Source organism: Phyllobates terribilis, unplaced genomic scaffold (assembly GCF_046119375.1).
Source record: "Phyllobates terribilis strain yellow unplaced genomic scaffold, ASM4611937v1 Scaffold_4__5_contigs__length_816908805, whole genome shotgun sequence".
Taxonomy (NCBI): domain Eukaryota; kingdom Metazoa; phylum Chordata; class Amphibia; order Anura; family Dendrobatidae; genus Phyllobates; species Phyllobates terribilis.
In genome coordinates, this window is record NW_027362764.1 from 154,198,223 (window position 1) to 154,218,056 (window position 19,834).

At 40.6% G+C, this 19,834-nt stretch overlaps 1 protein-coding gene across 2 annotated transcripts in view; it reads right to left on the reverse strand.

The window, feature by feature from the left end:
* The window catches only part of HDAC9 (histone deacetylase 9), a 1,057,517-nt gene that overhangs the window by 110,844 nt on the left and 926,839 nt on the right, over window positions 1-19,834 (reverse strand). For both annotated transcript variants that reach the window (XM_073677842.1, XM_073677846.1), the window contains 2 exons: window positions 14,178-14,304; window positions 12,744-12,865 (listed from right to left, as the gene is read on the reverse strand). In XM_073677842.1, the coding sequence (XP_073533943.1) occupies window positions 12,744-12,865; window positions 14,178-14,304 (249 nt within the window). The remainder of the gene's footprint in view (window positions 1-12,743; window positions 12,866-14,177; window positions 14,305-19,834) is intronic.

Consider the following 19,834-nt stretch of genomic DNA (forward strand, 5'->3'; position numbering starts at 1 on the left):
ATTATTGTCTATCCTAGGGATAGGTCAACAATGTCTGATCGGCCGGGGTCCAACACCCAGCACCCCTGTCGATCAACTGTGATTGGTGGTAGCCACCGGCCAAAAGCACTTACTTGCGGAGCTGGCCATCTACTTGTAGTGATCAAGGCTTAGTACTACACATCCGCCTCCTATTCTAATTAATGGGAGGTGGATGTGCAGTACCCTGCGGCAGCCACTGCAAGTAGACGGCCAGCTCCGTAAGTAAGTCCTTCCGGCCGGCGGCCGATCAGACATTGATGACATATTTTAAGGATAGGCCATCAATGTAAAAGTAGTGGAAAACCGCTTTAATACACAGTTAGGTCCATATATATTTGGACAGAGACAAAATTTTTCTGATTTTGGTTCTAGACATTACCACAATGAATTTTAAACAAAACAATTCAGATGCAGTTGAAGTTCAGACTTTCAGCTTTCATTTGAGGGTATCCACATTAAAATTGGATGAAGGGTTTAGGCGTTTCAGCTCCTTAACATGTGCCACCCTGTTTTTAAAGGGACCAAAAGTAATTGGACAGATTAAATAATTATAAATAAAATGTTCATTTCTAGTACTTGGTTGAAAACCCTTTGTTGGCAATGACTGCCTGAAGTCTTGAACTCATGGACATCACCAGACGCTGTGTTTCCTCCTTTTTGATGCTCTGCCAGGCCTTCACTGCGGTGGTTTTCAGTTGCTGTTTGCTTGTGGGCCTTTCTGTCTGAAGTTTAGTCTTTAACAAGTGAAATGCATGCTCAATTGGGTTGAGATCAGGTGACTGACTTGGCCATTCAAGAATGTTCCACTTCTTTGCTTTAATAAACTCCTGGGTTGCTTTGGCTTTATGTTTTGGGTCATTGTCCATCTGTAGTATGAAATGACGACCAATCAGTTTGGCTGCATTTGGCTGGATCCGAGCACACAGTATAGCTCTGAATACATCAGAATTCATTCGGCTGCTTCTGTCCTGTGTCACATCATCAATAAACACTAGTGACCCAGTGCCTCTGGCAGCCATGCATGCCCAAGCCATCACACTGCCTCCGTTGTGTTTCACAGATTATGTGGTATGCTTTGGATCATGAGCTGTACCACGCCTTCGCCATACTTTTCTCTTTCCATCATTTTGGTAGAGGTTGATCTTGGTTTCATCTGTCCAAAGAATGTTCTTCAAGAACTGTGCTGGCTTTTTTAGATGTTTTTTAGCAAAGTCCAGTCTAGCCTTTTTATTCTTGATGCTTATGAGTGGCTTGCACCGTGCAGTGAACCCTCTGTATTTACTTTCATGCAGTCTTCTCTTTATGGTAGATTTGGATATTGATACGCCTACCTCCTGGAGAGTGTTGTTCACTTGGTTGGCTGTTGTGAAGGGGTTTCTCTTCACCATGGAGATTATTCTGCGATCATCCACGACTGTTGTCTTCCGTGGGCGCCCAGGTCTTTTTGCATTGATGAGTTCACCAGTGCTTTCTTTCTTTCTCAGGATGTACCAAACTGTAGATTTTGCCACTCCTAATATTGTAGCAATTTCTCAGATGGGTTTTTTCTGTTTTTGCAGCTTAAGAATGGCTTGCTTTACCTGCATGGAGAGCTCCTTTGACCGCATGTTTACTTCACAGCAAAACCTTCCAAATGCAAGCACCACGCCTCAAATCAACTCCAGGCCTTTTATCTGCTTTATTGAGAATGACATAACGAAGGGATTGCCCACACCTGTCCATGAAATAGCCTTGGAGTCAATTGTCCAATTACTTTTGGTCCCTTTAAAAAACAGGGTGGCACATGTTAAGGAGCGGAAACTCCTAAACCCTTCATCCAATTTTAATGTGGATACCCTCAAATGAAAGCTGAAAGTCTGAACTTCAGCTGCATCTGAACTGTTTTGTTTAAAATTCATTGTGGTAATGCCTAGAACCAAAATTAGAAAAATGTTGTCTCTGTCCAAATATATATGGACCTAACTGTACATCCCCCTGGGCAGGTAGCCTTCTATTCCCTGCTTTTTTTTCTTTCTGCACTTTTTGTTATCACATTACTGGTCTTTGTCATGCAGTAATGATTGCCTCTATGGGACCAACATTTTGAATATCACCAATTTCTTTCCAGATAGTTTATTGTTGGCAAAAAACTTTAGTTTGCTGTTAAATTTCACCCAACAAACAATAATTTGAGTTCAAATTGCCCATTTTGATCAACTTCAGACTAATGTGGCCACCTTTAGGCTGTGAACTAAATCTTTAGTACAAGTGAAGAAAAACCCACCTACAACTCCAGTGGGAGAAGTGGTGATATGATTGTATTGTTGTAGATTTCTTTGCCATTCAGAGTATACAGAAAGCCAAGTAACACAAATTAGTGTCATTTAATAGTTCTCACAAGCAGCCATAATGGACAAGGAGCATCCAACGTTATGTACAGACAGTGAATTTGGACTTAATGGCTTGGGCTTTACATGACTGTCCTCTAACCTATACCCCTACCTTTGGGGCTTTAAAATAAATACAAGCAATAACCTGATGACACGTCTGGGCATAAAGTAACACAACAAAGTCACAAGCTCATAAAAAACACATTTTCATCTATAAAGACATTATTATTCTAAATGCAAAAGTGAGAAAAGGCCATTAAATGTAAATTAGCACCTCAGTAGCAGACAGGGATCAAAGTGATGCTGCTGTAGATAATCCATTAGAGAGGTTGTGTGAAAGTTCGATGTCCTGCTAATGTAATGAACGCACTAATTTTATTTGGTGGCTCACATACAGCCTCACCTTTGCTGAAGCTACATTAATATATTAGGGAATCATAAATGGCAAATACATATCTCAATATCTTATTGGCCAGATCAAGTATCTAAATAGTCCTTAGGGTTGGTCAAAGTTGTTGGGTTGTTGTTATTGGATGCACCCATTTTGTTCACATTAAATGTAGGAGATCTGCTCTGATCAAACAGAGGATTGGATATCGGCACAAGGGAGAAGGAAACGCGGCCTAACATTTTCTTAAGGAATGATTCCCCTCTCCTGTGTGTTGAAATCAAAATCTCCTTTTGATCAATGTAGAAGTACAGGCAAGAAGGTCTCCTTACTAATGTGTAAGGACTCGGAGCCCAATCTGTTCTTCCAGTAATGGAAGAGAAGCATTGTTTTCTTGGCCAAAAAATAAATTATGTATTCTGCGGATGGAATAATTGGAAACATTTTTGAAATTTCCATTCCTTAGTTCTTCCTTGAAGTATTTTTGTAGTGTAAAGGAAAATATTCCAATATCTCCACTTCGGACAAATCCGATATTTTATATGAAGTATTAGAAGCTATCTAAAGTCATGTTGCCCAAAGCAAAGGAAAAAAGGCTTAACCTCAAGGGCAAAGGTGACAGATTTCTGCCTGTCTATCACTGTAAGCATATACAGGACGTCATTGTGTGTCCAGTGGGCACAGTGGTACAACAGTCCCTCATTGTCCCCAAGGCCTACAGCAAAGCCTTGTGGCCACTTAAATGAGGCAAGGGTCATTTGACTCGTGTCGGGGTTCCTGTTTCTTTTCCTGATAAAACCAGCATAAAAACATACGGGTTATATGGCTACGGGCTAGAATTAACTCTATTGTACTTACTGTGATTTAATAGGTAAACAGGGTATTTCTGGATGTTGTTAAAATGTCATGTTAATTAATGAAAGGAGGTAGACCTAGTAAATCATTAGCCCCTCAGAAAATATACAATATAAGCATAATGCTATCAATGGCTACACCTTATCACAAGAAGAAGACTTTCTAAAGGATGTAGTATTATTATCTAGAATCCTAATTTCTCACATACGGTAAGTAAAATGTTTTATATTCCTATTAATTTACAAGCAGCAAAAGAAATACTTAAGAACAAAGGAAACAGGCCTTTTGAATGTAAAGTGAATGTACTTTTGTAACTATTTCTTATTGCTCAAAATCACCTAAAACATAAAATGAGGCAACTTTGCAAATAAAATGGAAAAAACAAACCCTATAAAGATCTGTGAGCGTCTAAGGTACCAAAGGCAAATAAGTGCTGTTGGCCTTATGTAGCAAAACTAGCGCAAGAGAGAATAGAAAGTGTTCATCATTGCAACAAATATTTCATATCCAACCCTGCGTCAATAAATAAAAAAGCATCATTCTCATTTGTGGCTGTCAGCAGCTCTACTAGTTCTTGTCTACGCTAGTTAGGTTCCTGCATATAGTCTGCTTCACCACCCGGGGCACCCTGGTAAGTGCCGATGCCCTGAACAAGCGGGGGAGTCCACTCGCCATTGGCGACACTGTGGTGCTATGGGGTCTGTGAGTCAAGGGGCCCCAGTGCTTTAAATTGCTTGCAATACTTACCTCTCCCTGTTCTTCCGCAGCTCTGGCGTCTTCCGCATCTTCTGACTCTGTGATGTCTCAGGGCAGAAGGCGCAATGACATCACTATAGCACGCCCTCAGCTCTGACAGTGCAGAGAGCCAAAAGGCGCTAAGGAGACAGGACCTGCGGCCAGTGGGGAATGAGGAGAGGTGAGTATTTGATTTTTTTATGTTAGAAGCATTATATGGAGCCCACACTGTATGGAGCATTATATGGGGCCCTTACTGTATGGAGAAATATATGGGGCCCATACTGTATGGAGAAATATATGAGGCCCATACTGTGTGGAACATTATATGGGGCCCATTCTGTATGGAGCATTATATGGGGCCCATACTATATGGAGAAATATATGGGGCCAATTCTGTATGAAGCATTATATGGGGCCCATTCTGTATGGAGCATTATATGGGACCAATTCGGTATGGAAAATTATATGGAGCCCATTCTGTATGGAGCATTATATGGGGCCCATTCTGTATGGAGCTATATATGGGGACCATTTTGTATGGATAATTATATGGGGCCCATTCTGTATGGAGCATTATATGGGGCCCATTCTGTATGGAGCTATATATGGGGACCATTTTGTATGGAGAATTATATGGGGCCCATTCTGTATGGTGCATTATATGGGGCCCATTCTGTATGGAGCATTATATGGGGGGTCCATTATTCTGTACGGTGCATTATATGGGGTCCATTATTCTGTATGGAGCATTATTTATGGGGTCCATTATTCTGTATGGAGCATTATATGGGGTCCACTATTCTGCATGGAGCATTATTTATGGGGTCCATTATTCTGTATGGAGAATTATATGGGGTTCATTATTCTGTTTCTTGAGCATTATATGGGATCCATTATTCTGTATGGAGCATTATATGGGGTCCATTATTCTGTATGGAGCATTATTTATGCGGTCCATTATTCTGCATGGAGAATTATATGGGGTCCATTATTCTGTATGGAGCATTATATGGGGTCCATTATTCTGTATGGAGCATTATGTGGGATCCATTATTCTGTATGGAGAATTATATGGGGCGCATTATTCTGTATTAAGCAATAAATGGGGCTCATTATATGGTATGGAGGACTATCTGGTGCCCATAACACTGTTTGGAGGACTATACTGTCCGGTCTAAAATGAAAATTTTTTAATCCTCCCAGGGCCCGCACTGTGCGCTGCGAGGATTCGCCGGTTTCTGAGATATTGTAGAATTTACAATAGATATCACTCATGTAATGTAAGAAGTAAGTGACATCATTGGCCTTGTACTACAGTAGTGGCCAAAAGTATTGGCACCCCTGCAATTCTGTCAGATAATACTCAGTTTCTTCCTGAAAATGATTGCAATCACAAATTCTTTGGTATTATTATCTTCATTTAATTTGTCTTCAATGAAAAAACACAAAAAGAATTGTCCTAAAGCCAAATTGGATATAATTCCACACCAAACCTAAAAAAGGGGGTGGATAAAAGTATTGGCACTGTTTGAAAAATCATGTGATGCTTCTCTAATTCGTGTAATTAACAGCACCTGAAACTTACCTGTGGCACCTAACAGGTGTTGGCAATAACTAAATCACACTTGCAGCCAGTTAACGTGGATTAAACTTGACTCAACCTCTGTCCTGTGTCCTTGTGTGTACCACATTGAGCATGGAGAAAAGAAAGAAGACCAAAGAACTGTCTGAGGACTTGAGAAACCAAATTGTGAGGAAGCATGAGCAATCTCAAGGCTACAAGTCCATCTCCAAAGACCTGAATGTTCCTGTGTCTTCCGTGTGCAGTGTCATCAAGAAGTTTAAAGCCCATGGCACTGTGGCTAACCTCCCTAGATGTGGACGGAAAAGAAAAATTGACGAGAGATTTCAACGCAAGATTGTGCGGATGGTGGATAAAGAACCTTGACTAACATCCAAACAAGTTCAAGCTGCCCTGCAGTCCGAGGGTACGACAGTGTCAACCAGTACTATCCGTCAGCGTCTGAATGAAAAGGGACTGTATGGTAGGATACCCAGGAAGACCCCACTTCTTACCCCGAGACATAAAAAAGCCAGGCTGGAGTTTGCCAAAACTTACCTGAGAAAGCCTAAAACATTTTGGAAGAATGTTCTCTGGTCAGATGAGACAAAAGTAGAGCTTTTTGGGAAAAAGCATCAATATAGAGTGTACAGGAAAAAAAAAGAGGCATTCAAAGAAAAGAACATGGTCCCTACAGTCAAACATGGCAGAGGTTCCCTGATGTTTTGGGGTTGCTTTGCTGCCTCTGGCACTGGACTGCTTGACCGTGTGCATGGCATTATGAAGTCTGAAGACTACCAACAAATTTTGCAGCATAATGTAGGGCCCAGTGTGAGAAAGCTGGGTCTCCCTCAGAGGTCATGGGTCTTCCAGCAGGACAATGACCCAAAACACACTTCCAAAAGCACTATAAAATGGTTTGAGAGAAAGCACTGGAGACTTCTAAGGTGGCCAGCAATGAGTCCAGACCTGAATCCCATAGAACACCTGTGGAGAGATCGCAAAATGGCAGTTTGGAGAAGGCACCCTTCAAATATCAGGGACCTGGAGCAGTTTGCCAAAGAAGAATGGTCTACAATTCCAGCAGAGCATTGTAAGAAACTCATTGATGGTTACCGGAAGCGGTTGTTTGCAGTTATTTTGGCTAAAAGTTGTGCAACCAAGTATTAGGCTGAGGGTGCCAATACTTTTGTCTGGCCCATTTTTGGAGTTTTGTGTGAAATGATCAATGATTTGATTTTTGCTTCATTCTCTTTTGTGTTTTTTCCTTGCAAGCAAATTAAATGAAGATAATAATACCAAAGAATTTGTGATTGCAATCATTTTCAGGAAGAAACTGAGTATTATCTGACAGAATTGCAGGGGTGGCAATACTTTTGGCCACCACTGTATACCTAGATTTCTCTGCTGTATCTGTGCATCATGAATCGTGGTATGTGTTAAAGGGGCCCACTGAGATTCTTTCACAGCGGGCCCATGAAAACCTGAAGCTGGCCCTGATAGTTTGTGTTACTCTACTCCTTCAGCCTCTTTTTCAAACAATTGAAGAAGGAATAGATTAAAAAAAAAGAATAAATGTGTCCATACACATAAAAGAAACTTGGCTGAGTTCTTAGAGGAGCAGGACAACTAGCTGATATGTAGAAGGGCCTAGGAACTCTCCCTGAATAGATGGTTTCAGTGGAAAGAAGAAAAGGCATATAGGATGTTAAAATCTGGTAAGCTCCATCATATAGTTCTCGACCAGATAAGCCCCCACTAGAGCAGTCTGGCTGCAGATTACATTCTTTTCTCCATTCAGAACATGAGTTGAATGTGCAATGTACATGTGTATCGGGGATTCAGGATAAATAGCTGTCAGTCACATGAGAGTCCGGCTAACAGCTAATTATGGTGTATAGGCACTTTAAAGAGTAAATACCCTTTTGGACAACTAGACGTAGAGACATGTCAGAAGTTTTGATTGCTGGAGGTGTCAACAATTGCATTGATTAGACGTTATGTTCTGACTGTCATGTCAACAGTCTCAGAGGACAGCAGCGCTTGGCAGATTGTTTCTGCCCCGCTGCTTTAGGTCTCAGTACTTGGACAACCAATCAAAACATTCACTATGTTGGTATAACATGTCACAAGTTTTCTAAAAGTGCAGGTACCCTTTAAGTCTACAGTTGTATACTGACTTCTATGTTGTGGGTCTTTCAGGTCTTAATCATTGATCTGCAGTTCAGATCAGTAGACCGAACGGCATACATCTCTGTGTTCTGCAATACTGTGGCCTGCAGCATTCACTAAAACTGGAAAGTCACACAAGGTAGAACCATAGGATTAACACGTGACTAAAGAGTCACACTAAACATAATGTGTATCTGCGCTGTGTAAGCTCTCTGTATCTGGAGACACAGGTCTGTTCAGGAGCTGTATACACAAAATAGGAAGATATATTTATACAAGACTATTTTATTTCCATGTATTGGCATGATAAAACCGGTCGGGTCCTGGGTTCAAATCCCATCAAGAACAACATCTGCAAAGAGGTTGCATGCTCTTCCCCTGTTTTCCTGGGTTTCCTCTGTTCTCCAGTTTCCTCCCATACTCCAAAGACATACTGATAGGGAATTTACATTGAGAGCCCCAATGGGGACAGAGATGATAATATCTCTAAAGCACTGTGGCATATGATGGCGCTATATAAGTGAGCATAATAAATACATATTATGACTATGACCAGAAGAACCCTCTGTATTCACTCTACCTACTACATTGGTCTATCTGGCAGAACATCCTTTCAAATGTTAGTCTAATCTGAATTAAAGGGTAATTCCTACCTTCACTGACAGGTATTGTTGGAAAGTACTTTAAGAAATAAGCACTTTTGTTATTAAAATCTCCCTCTGTTCCTCTGATAAGTACAATTTAATTTCTTATTGTTTCCAGCTCATTGTCTAGGTTACTGGCAACTTCTAGCCAATTATGTGCAGTGCTTACAAGCTCTTTGCAATTGAGATTGTAAGCCCTCCACTTAGGCTGGCCAGGATTGCTGAAGATCACAGTTATCGCCTAAATCCCTGCTCTGCCATCCGGGAGCATCGGGAGCACACACCCCGGGCCAATGGTATAACGATGCTGCTGGTCCAAACTGTCAATCAAGCAGAAACAACCGCCCCCGCGGAATGGATCTTAGGAAATCAAGATCACGAAAGCGAAGATACCATTACATCTTTGCAAAATGTTGACCAATGAGTTTTCTTAAAAATCTGATCAAAGAAATGTGTGTACACTTCTCTATCCAATATATACATTGGCATTAACTCATTATGATCCATTTTTAATTCTATAAATCATCATCTGACTTAATACAACATTATTTACTGCTTCATCTTCTTGTATGTAAATTCCCTGTCTGTAGTAGGGCTTAAAATCTGATTTCCACATATTTTATACCTTTTCCAATACACTAACGCTCGCCTGTTATTCTGTCTAGTAAAATAGCTGACTCCTGCAGTGTTTTCCACTCTTGCTTGCAGGAAATATCCCATGTAATATTTATGATTGGTGGCCAATGATAACAAACCGCACTCCACAGGAGTCCTTTAAGGGGAGCACTAGTTAATAGTGGGAGTACTTGATAGGTATTGAGCCTCGCAGCAGGAATCCAAGGCTCTTCCCTGCCCACATGTTTACCCAACTATACCTGCAATCGTCCTTCAAGATTTATTTGCAGCGTCTATGACTTTTCATCTGTTTAAGATATCAGCCCATTTATATATAATAGAAAAGGACATAAGGGTAAACCTAAAGGGCAAATTCCCCACTCGGAGATTCTGATAAGGGTTGCATTTGGGACATGTATTCCTTTCAAATGCCACTTCCATTAAACTTCAATAGCAGCTGTGTAGGCTCTTTTCAGGGGACAGACATTTCTACACCTATTCATGTTCTCAGCAGGGGTTCAGTAAGTTCCACTTGATGCAAACACGATGTTCATCAGAGAATATAGAGTGGGACAGAACCTGATTCCCATTGGAACCAAAGGAAAACAGCCCGGATTTATCCTGGACCAGGCATCAAAGGGCAGTGATATAATGTGTTTACTATGGGATGCTAGGAAATATGAGAATGTGTCAGTTCAGAAAGACTTACGTAAGTTACTATGTAGGTGTAACTATTAAAAGGCTGGACTAAAGTTTGTAATCAATTTATAGTTCTGGAAAAAAAGAAAAATTATATTGATACAGATTCAGTTTTGAAACAGTAAATGAAAATAGTTGGACTATATTTGTGCACACCTGCAGTCCTATGTAAAACCACTGATAAGATATTGTTTCACAATGGCATTAGCCCTTGATGTTAGAAGCTGGTATTTAAAGTAACAGATGACATAAGAGCTTCAGCTTTACAGATCTGCCTACGTGGTTATTATATACACCATTATTATACTATATCCTTGCCCAATTAGCCGCAGATATAAGGGTATAACGGCTGAACCTGTCTATTTTGTCCAGCCAACACTCTCTTATGCAGAGGCGGATACCTAGAAAAAATATACAAATTATAATCAGATTCAGTATATGTAACATAAATTAAATCCTGTAGGTCATTCAAAGTTTTGCACTGACCCCTGGACGAAGCATTTCAGTGCAAAACGCGCGTAGGGTGTGGGGCGGGCCACTGGACATCTATCATAAGGGTAATTATCTCCTGTTAATTTATATCTATATCTAAATACTATATACTACTCGGAATACCTCTACTTATTTATGTTTGTGGATTGTTATGTATATATGTGTATACAATACATATATACACATATATATATATATATAAATGTGTTTGCATGTATATGTGTACATGTATGTATACTATGAATGACGTGCATAATTTAATTTATGTTACATATACTATATCTGAATAGGATTTGTATATTTTTATCCGGGTATCCCCACCATTAGCCTCATCTGTGCTGTTTAATTTTATACATATATATATATATATATACACTGCTCAAAAAAATAAAGGGATCACTCAAATAACACATCCTAGATTTGAATGAAATATTCTCATTGAATACTTTGTTCTGTACAAAGTTGAATGGAAATCAAATTTATTAACCAATGGAGGCCTGGATTTGGAGTCACCCCCAAAATTAAAGGGGAAAAACACACTACAGGCTGATCCAACTTTGATGTAATGTCCTTAAAACAAGTCAAAATGAGGCTCAGTATTGTGTGTGGCCTCCACGTGCCTGTATGACCTCCCTACAATGCCTGGGCATGCTCCTGATGAGGTTGCGGATGGTCTCCTGTGGGATCTCCTCCCAGACCTGGACTAAAGCATCCGCCAACTCCTGGACAGTCTGTGGTGCAACATAACGTTGGTGGATGGAGCGAGACATGATGTCCCAGATGTGCTCAATCAGATTCAGGTCAGGGGAACGGGCGGGCCAGTCCATAGCTTAAATGCCTTCATCTTGCAAGAACTACTGACACACTCCAGCCACATGAGGTCTGGCATTGTCCTGCATTAGGAGGAACCCATGGCCAACCGCACCAGCATATGGTCTCACAAGGGGTCTGAGGATCTCATCTCGGTATCTAATGGCAGTCAGGCTACCTCTGGCGAGCACATGGAGAGCTGTGCGGCCCTCCAAAGAAATGCCATCCCACACCATTACTTACCCACTGCCAAACCGGTCATGCTGAAGGATGTTGCAGGCAGCAGATTGCTCTCCACGGTGTCTCCAGACTCTGTCACGTCTGTCACATGTGCTCAGTGTGAACCTGCTTTTATCTGTGAAGAGCACAGGGCGCCAGTGGCCACTTTGCCAATCCTGGTGTTCTGTGGCAAATGCCAAGCATCCTGCACGGTGTTGAGCTGTGAGCACAACATCCCATCTGTGGACATCAGGCCCTCATACCACCCTCATGGAGTCGGTTTCTAACCGTTTGTGCAGACACATGCACATTTGTGGCCTGCTGGGGGTCATTTTGCAGGGCTCTGACAGTGCTCCTCCTGTTCCTTCTTGCACAAAGGTGGAGGTAGCGGTCCTGCTGCTGGGTTGTTGCCCTCCTACGGCCCCCTCCACGTCTCCTGGTGTACTGGCCTGTCCCCTGGTAGCGCCTCCAGCCTCTGGACACTACACTGACAGACACAGCAAACCTTCTTTCCACAGCTCGCATTGATGTGCCATCCTGGATGAGCTGCACTACCTGAGCAACTTCTGTGGGTTGCAGAGTCCGTCTCATGCTACCACGAGTGTGAAAGCACAACCAACATTCAAAAGTGACCAAAACATCAGCCAGAAAGCATTGGTATTGAGATGTGGTCTGTGGTCCCCATCTGCAGAACCACTCCTTTATTGAGTGGGTCTTGATAATTGCCAATAATTTCCATCTATTGTCTATTCCATTTGCACAACAACATGTGAAATTGATTGTCAATCAGTGTTGCTTCCTAAGTGGACAGTTTGATTTCACAGAAGATTGATTTACTTGGAGTTATATTCTGTTGTTTAAGTGTTACCTTTATTTTTTGAGCAGTGTATATATATACAGCCACTGCAGGTTGCATGGAGCTGTCACTGGTAAACAGTGAAGAGGATGCTCAGCACTCATCTGATCTATGGGATCACAAGGAGTCGGACTCTCATAAAGCTGGTATGGACGGCCTATCCTTAGGCAATCATTATCAAAATCTTGGAAAGCCAATTACATAATTCCACAACCTCTGGCTGATCTACAACTGCAAAAGTACAAAATCTGCTAAAGTTCCTTGATATAACAAGAACATAAATATGTATTTTTCAAGAGCCTACCTGTTTTTCTTAAAGGAAAATCATCCTTGCCATCTTGAGCCCCTGATAAAGGATATTTGTATGATGGAGAGGTCCCACTTAGTGGAGGCGAACTTTGATCCAATGAAGCATGATGTGCTGCCCTGCAACATAGACAGCTAAATTAGACAACTTTTAAAGCTTATGTTACCCATTTACCACCTTAAACAATTTACAATTTTCCAGTATATTCACTTACACTGTATTATACATGCTTGGCTGATCTAGTTGTGTGCCATATATTAATGTAGAAGGAGGTAGAGGTTCTTGAGTAAATGTTGAGGCCCATACAGTCACTAATCTATGTCTGAGAACCTACAAACACATTTGCTTACACAGGAAACTTTCAAACCAAATGGATGGAATAGTCGAAATGTTGAATAGTTGTTAAACATGGCTGCCCTGGGCTGCAATTCTCAGCAATGATCAGTACACAATGCATAGAGCTGCACTGTTCAGCTCCACACTCTTTACATCTGGCCGCAGCTGGAACTGTTAACAGCTGATTGGTGGGGTGCTGGGCGTTGGACCTCCACCAATCTGATATTCATGACCTATCTTAAGATTAGGTGTCTGTTTACATGCACAGACCACTGGAACAATTCAACCGGTTGGTGGTCGTTTAAATGCCTGTTTACACAGGCAGACCAAAGTAATAGATGCACGTAGGTTGCCATAGTTCTCAGCAGTCTGAGTCATCTTCAGACAGGATGATGTGCTGCCAAGAACATTGATTTTTTTATCCTGCTCAAAAGATCATTTCACCCGATGAACGAGCATTTTATTCGCTCATCAGGTGATCGACAACCTGTTTACACAGCAAGATAATCGCGAAACAAGCGTTTTTAACACGGCTTGTTCAGAATTATCTTGCAGTGTAAATGCTCTTTGGACATCCCTGTCATTAATTTCAACAACCCATTTAAGATGACCAATAGTGTAGAGTGAGCGTGCTCGGTTAACCCTTTCATTGAGCATGCTCAGGTCCTGTCCCGGTATTTTCAGCATGCTCAACAACTATGCTCAAGCCGCCACGGCTGCATGTGTCGCGGCTGTTAGACAACTGCAACACATGCAGCCACGGCGGCTCGAGCATAGTTGTTGAGCACGCCAAAAATACTCGGGCAGCACCCGAGCACGCTTGGTGAAAAGGGTTAACCGAGCATGCTCGCTCAACACTAATGACCAAAACTTGGACTCTCTTGATAAGGTATGAGCCATATAGTCCTTCTTTAGCAGCAGGAGATAGATGATATATTTGTAACGCTATGTACAGCCTTGGTTAAGCTGATAATGTCTAGGTGTGTTTATACTAATCTTCATTTTTTAAGTTAATTTGGAAGAAGAATACATGAATTCGTAGCCTAATAACCCAAGTGCATTGTGATAATAAGACATTGAGATATGATGACATACGTGTACCAAAGCTTGGGGTAGCGGCCCATGGAATGATTGGTTCCGTTTGTGAAAGTATCTTTTGTGGCAGATTTACTCAGGAGGAATTCCTGGAGTTTCAGCTTTACCTCGGTGCTGGCTACAGCTCCTACAACCCAAAAAAAAAGGAAAACATCACCAAATAATGTAAAACCGATAGGAGCATGAGACTTCTCTAGATAAAACGAGAACACTTTTGTGAGGCTCACAAGCCAGAAATACAAAACTATAAATACATATTAATGATACAGCAAATCCCCTGGGTGGAGAAGGGGTTAAATGTGATTTAGGAAGTGTGACTTCATTTTGCTTGTTTCTAGGTAACAGAGTCACGCAGTGTACACTCCGCGAGGAGGAAACTCCTATAAATGTGACAATTTAATTTAGCTTCCCACACTATTTGTTTACCCATAGGGTAGTAGAGGAATTACTTACTGCCGGCATTTCAAATTAATATCGTGGCTCCGAAGACATAAAATACATTGAATATGCTGTTGGAAAATGGATTAAATGCTCTCCCTTAAGGTCAATTAAACCTCAGTTTGTACTTATTGAATGTTAAATGAAAAACCTGCTGCACCTACATGGTGGGATGAGACCAAGCTCGGCAAATGAAGCAAAAATCAGTGCGGTTTCTAGCAATCAAATGGCCATTGGGAGTCATTCCATGCTTGACTATGCGAAAGGATAATGTCACCAGGACTGGTTCCCTTAAATTGGGGTAACTATTGACCAAAATGATGTAGAGCCCAGACTTTCCCCCCTCTAAAAAGTCTCTACTTATATAAAGAATGGAGAGCATATACTACTTAAACGTCCGTTGTGTCCACCTTCAAACACAGGCTCTTTCGTAGCCAGAAGTGGTCAAAGAAGTGTCATGTGATACTTCTTGCTGACTACAAGACTAATTAAGTGAATTTATGGTTAAATGATATATCCGAGAATTAAATCAAATGTATTGCCAAATTAATTATCAATCTACAAATAAGGCTGTGAAGTCACAGTTGGAACTGGAGTCCGAGAATGGAAAAGTCAGGATCTCAATTTACCGGCTCCACTCATTAGATGTAAATTTTGCAATTATATTGTAATACTGTATATTATATTGTTATCATTATTTTCTTCACTGTCATTTATCCCCTTGAGTGGGACAGATTTTGTTTATATTCAGCTCAACCATGAGAGCTATCGAAGGTGCAGAGTTCGGAGTTGCATTCAGGCCTGGTGCTTGGTTGTACGTCTGCCACATAAGAACATATCAGTACTATAAATTGTACATGTAGTGGGGCCAGTTTTCAGATTTTGTATTGGGGTCCTCAAGCTTAAAATCCCACCTATTTCCCAACATGGATCTAGAATACACTATAATGAACATAGGATCAGTGACATAGCTTGAAGAATGTAGGCCCCAATCTCCAACCAGATCCTCAACTATTACTGGTTTTAAATAGTATTGGTTTTCTCTTATGGGTTAAAGGAACCTTTTGGGCTCCCTAGGCTTCAGAACTCCAGTGCGACTGCAAACCCTGCACAAACAATAGGACATATTAAAAGGGTTGTCTGCTGCAAACAAGTTATCACCTATCCTCAGGATAGATGATAACTTGTTGATTAATAGGGGTCCAATTACTCGAACCTGCACCAATTGGCAGAGCAGGGAACCATTATACCCAATTAAAATGTAGCAGCAATGCGCATGTGCGAGCTGCGCTCCATTCATTTCCTATGGGGCTGTTTCCAGCAGCCCCAGAAAAAAAGAATGTAGTAGGGATCGGGTATCTGACCTGCCGTGCTATTTTGTAACAGAAGTAAAAGCCCCAATTATCTGCTGATGGGTTAAGGTCCTGGTATTGGAACACCCATCAATAAGCAAGGTATCCCCTACAGATAAGTGATAATTTGATTTCACTGGACAACCAGTTTAAAGGGAACCTATCACATGAAAGAATGCTATTAACCTGCAGCTATGGGGTTAATCTGCAGGTTAATAGCGTTCTGAACCTGCCCGGTGCCTGCACTTATACCCCAGCTGCTGGGCGGAAATTAGCTTTATTCCTCCCAGTAGCATTCATGTTTCGGTCAAGGCGGTGGCACCGGCGCTGGTTCAGTCACCGTTCTCTGTACACAGAGCGGTGACTGAACCCACGCTAACACCGTCCCCATGACTGAAATATAAACTCTACTGGGAGGAATAAAGTTAATTTCCTCCCGGCAGCGGGGTCTAAGTGCGGGCGCCGGGCAGGTTCAGAACATTATTAACCTGCAGATTTATCCCTGTATCCGCAGGTTAATAGCATTTTTTCATGTGACAGTTTCCCTTTAAGACCATGCTGTAGATCAGAGGACAAATGAATGTTTTTAATAAAAATGCATTGCTTTACATTTTAATCATAGTTTTTCATTTAGATCAGCACTTAGAAAACTATTGGGCGCCATATACCAATCACTTAAGCACAAAATCTGTCCATACAAGGAGAGATATCCCACAAACAATGACATCTGCTTGTGCTTGTGAAGTCAGCAACACAGTAGGGAGGCAATCCATTCCTTTCATATAGAAAGGGGATACATTGCTTACAGCTTATATATTCTCTCGAGTACCCCTACACTACATAGCTGATAAGGCAGAAATATAAGTCAGTATATGGCCAGCATAAGTCACTATGGAGCAAATCTATTTGAAAAAAATTGATTAGTGATTTGCCCCAAAAAGAACAAAAGTTTCCTCCAGGATTGACACTTTAATGTCTAAATATCGAACATTTCAAAACCTTTTTTTAAATTCTAAGTCAATTTTGGCACAAAAATGGTCGCTTTGCTATCACCACACATTTGTTCTAAACTGAGACTTTCGAGTTTGATGGAAGTCTGGTGCAAAGTGAAGCATTTTCTGATGCTCTTCATTTATATAACGTAATGCACTAAATGATTAAGTCAATCTGTACATGAATGGTCAGGGAAATAGCAAATAAAAAAGACAGACAGAGGTAGTGCCACCGTCTCTGCTTTACAAAATGACATAATTTAAATCATAAAATTAAAAAATAAATATTATACCAAGAATTAAACAATTTATTATATGCAGAGTAAAAAATGTATAATACTGCATATGTTTGGTACAAACAAGCAATAACATGAATTATATCCTCCACTATACTTGATATAAGATAAGAACTGTTCATCTTCAAGGAAAACTCCTTGTATTTGTCTCCCTCTAGTGAGCAAGCACATACAACACTCATTGTTCAAAAATAGCTTCAGCTCTTCTTGGTTCCTCTTCATCGAAACATCCTGCAGATATTTGTTAGCCTCTAAAAATGTTCAAGGTTTCTGCAAAGGGACTCAAAATGTTTGTTGTGTCTAAAGAAACCAGTAACATCCTACTGAAAGAACATCTAAAAATACAAGTGATGTGAGGAAACAGTAGGACAAGGGTCTAAGGAAGTGTCCAATGGTGCTAAGATTGTCTTCATCTTCTTATTTCGGCCAAAGACAACAAAATACACATGTAAGAAATGGGTTTTATTCTACAGTGGGGATTTTATGAATTAAATTTAGAAAGAAAGTTATGCAAAACTTATTTATCCTTTATGTTCGTTGAATTCCCTGGTGACAACGATCATGACTCAGGATGGACTAAGGATTTTACAAGTAGGATGCTTTCCTGCTAAGAGAAGTGGATGATCTTCTGTGGAATCAGGAACTAAATTGGTCCGAATAACTTGGGTGTCTTAAAGAAAGGAATAGTGCTCATCTGTCTTATCCCTTGCCAATCCAGTGGTCCTCATGCGACTGCTAGAGCCAATTAACGACTGCATTACTGCCATCATGGCTCTGTGATGTCAGGAAAGTGTGGCACATAACCACTGTGGCTACTGATTGGCTGCAGTAGTCATTTGGTTTGCCATTTGTACATAAAAACTGAGGGGGACACCATTGCTATTGAGCTGAATCAGTAAAGGATAATGGAGGTGAGTACTGTTTTGGTCCCTCATTTTGCTTTACAACATTTGCTCTTTTTTTGTTCAGAAATGGAATAAGCCCTTTAAGACTTTTTTTTTGTCTTGACCTTGAAACATTATAAGAGGTCTCTGATGTCTCTCATGGTGAAATATAAATTTGCCGGGTAATATGAAATCTCTAGGCATCATGCAGATCTTTTGATATGTCTCTTGATCCTATAGTTAGCAATATGATTCAGAAGGAAGTACCTGATAGGACTAGCGCTCTCAGACTTGCAAGGATAGGAAAATTCACTCTTTATGTTCAAAAAATTTTTTATTTCACTTTTATTGAAGAAAAATTTTTTTTTGAAGATAAAGAGTTAATTTTCCTATCCTTGCGAGTCTGGGAGCGCTAGTCCTATCAGGTACTTCCTTCTGAATCTTATCCTACGGATCCCTGGCTGAGAGATCCTGTTACACCTGTGATGAAGCTGTATACCTGAGGAGCTGGATATGGAAACAGGACCGTGAGGTCGACACGCTATATTGCAAGATATTTTAAAGGTGAGCTTAAAACCTTTTTACTTTTTCTAATCTACATAGAAAATCTACACTTAGATCTGCGCTTATTTCTCGACCTCCCCCTATCTTTTAGACCCAACAGCCTTGAGGTCGAATCTGTTGTTTTATAGTTAGCAATATGGTATCCAGAGCTCCGGAAGAAAAACTTGTAATATGGAATCTTGAGCTACAGACTTCCATTACTAGCCCATACGGACCATGAAAATAGGTAGTTTGGTGCAAACAACGTTCTAAAAACATATCTAAATGGTCTCAAAATATAAAATTGTTTGTTAAAGGGTTGAGGGTTTTGACCCATGGTCCATCTTTACGAGTGGAGCTCTCTGCAGCCTCATCTCGTCTTCCTCCTTCCCATCAGGTCATGCACTCCTGATTGATTGACAGCTCGAACTAGCAGCATAGATGAGCTTCTGGGTCCAAATATTCTCTCTCCTATGCTGCAGGAAGAGGAAGATTTGACTCTAGCATTGGAGGAGTGCATGGGTACGGAAGCTGACCAGATAATGCCAGCATCAGGGAAACACTTGCAAACTGTATAGCAAAGAGTTCTCTTCTTGCCTAGGAGACTGGCCACCTATGATAAACTGCAGACATGGCTAATAACTTAGGTAATGAGCATAAAAAATATAAATACATGAATTAGTATTTGTCTCTTCTTGAGAGGGTAGGATAGATCGAGGGGATTATTTTAAAGGTTTAGAAGTTGAAAGTTTGCTTGTTTTTACAAGCATTTTACAATTTTACTCATTAAAGAAGATGAGAAAACCCCTTTAATCCATTATTTGTTCATAATATAATATGTGACAGTTATCATGTTCAAAGTAAAAGAGGAATGTGATATTATGGGAAGTTTGACCATTTGTGAAACTGTAAAGTTACCATATGAATTCTGCTTTTTCCGGTGAAGAGTCTATAATATTCTATAGTTCTTTGGACAATATGTAATGGATCTGGTTAAAAAGCAAGGTGGAAAGCACGAAATATAAATGATAAAATTCCTGATTTTTGTAACATGATAATGAAAATATACTGCACCATTACATCATCATAAGTGACTATTGCAATTTTTTCAACAGAGGAAAGGGATAGACGGGTAAATCTGCTGAACTGCTG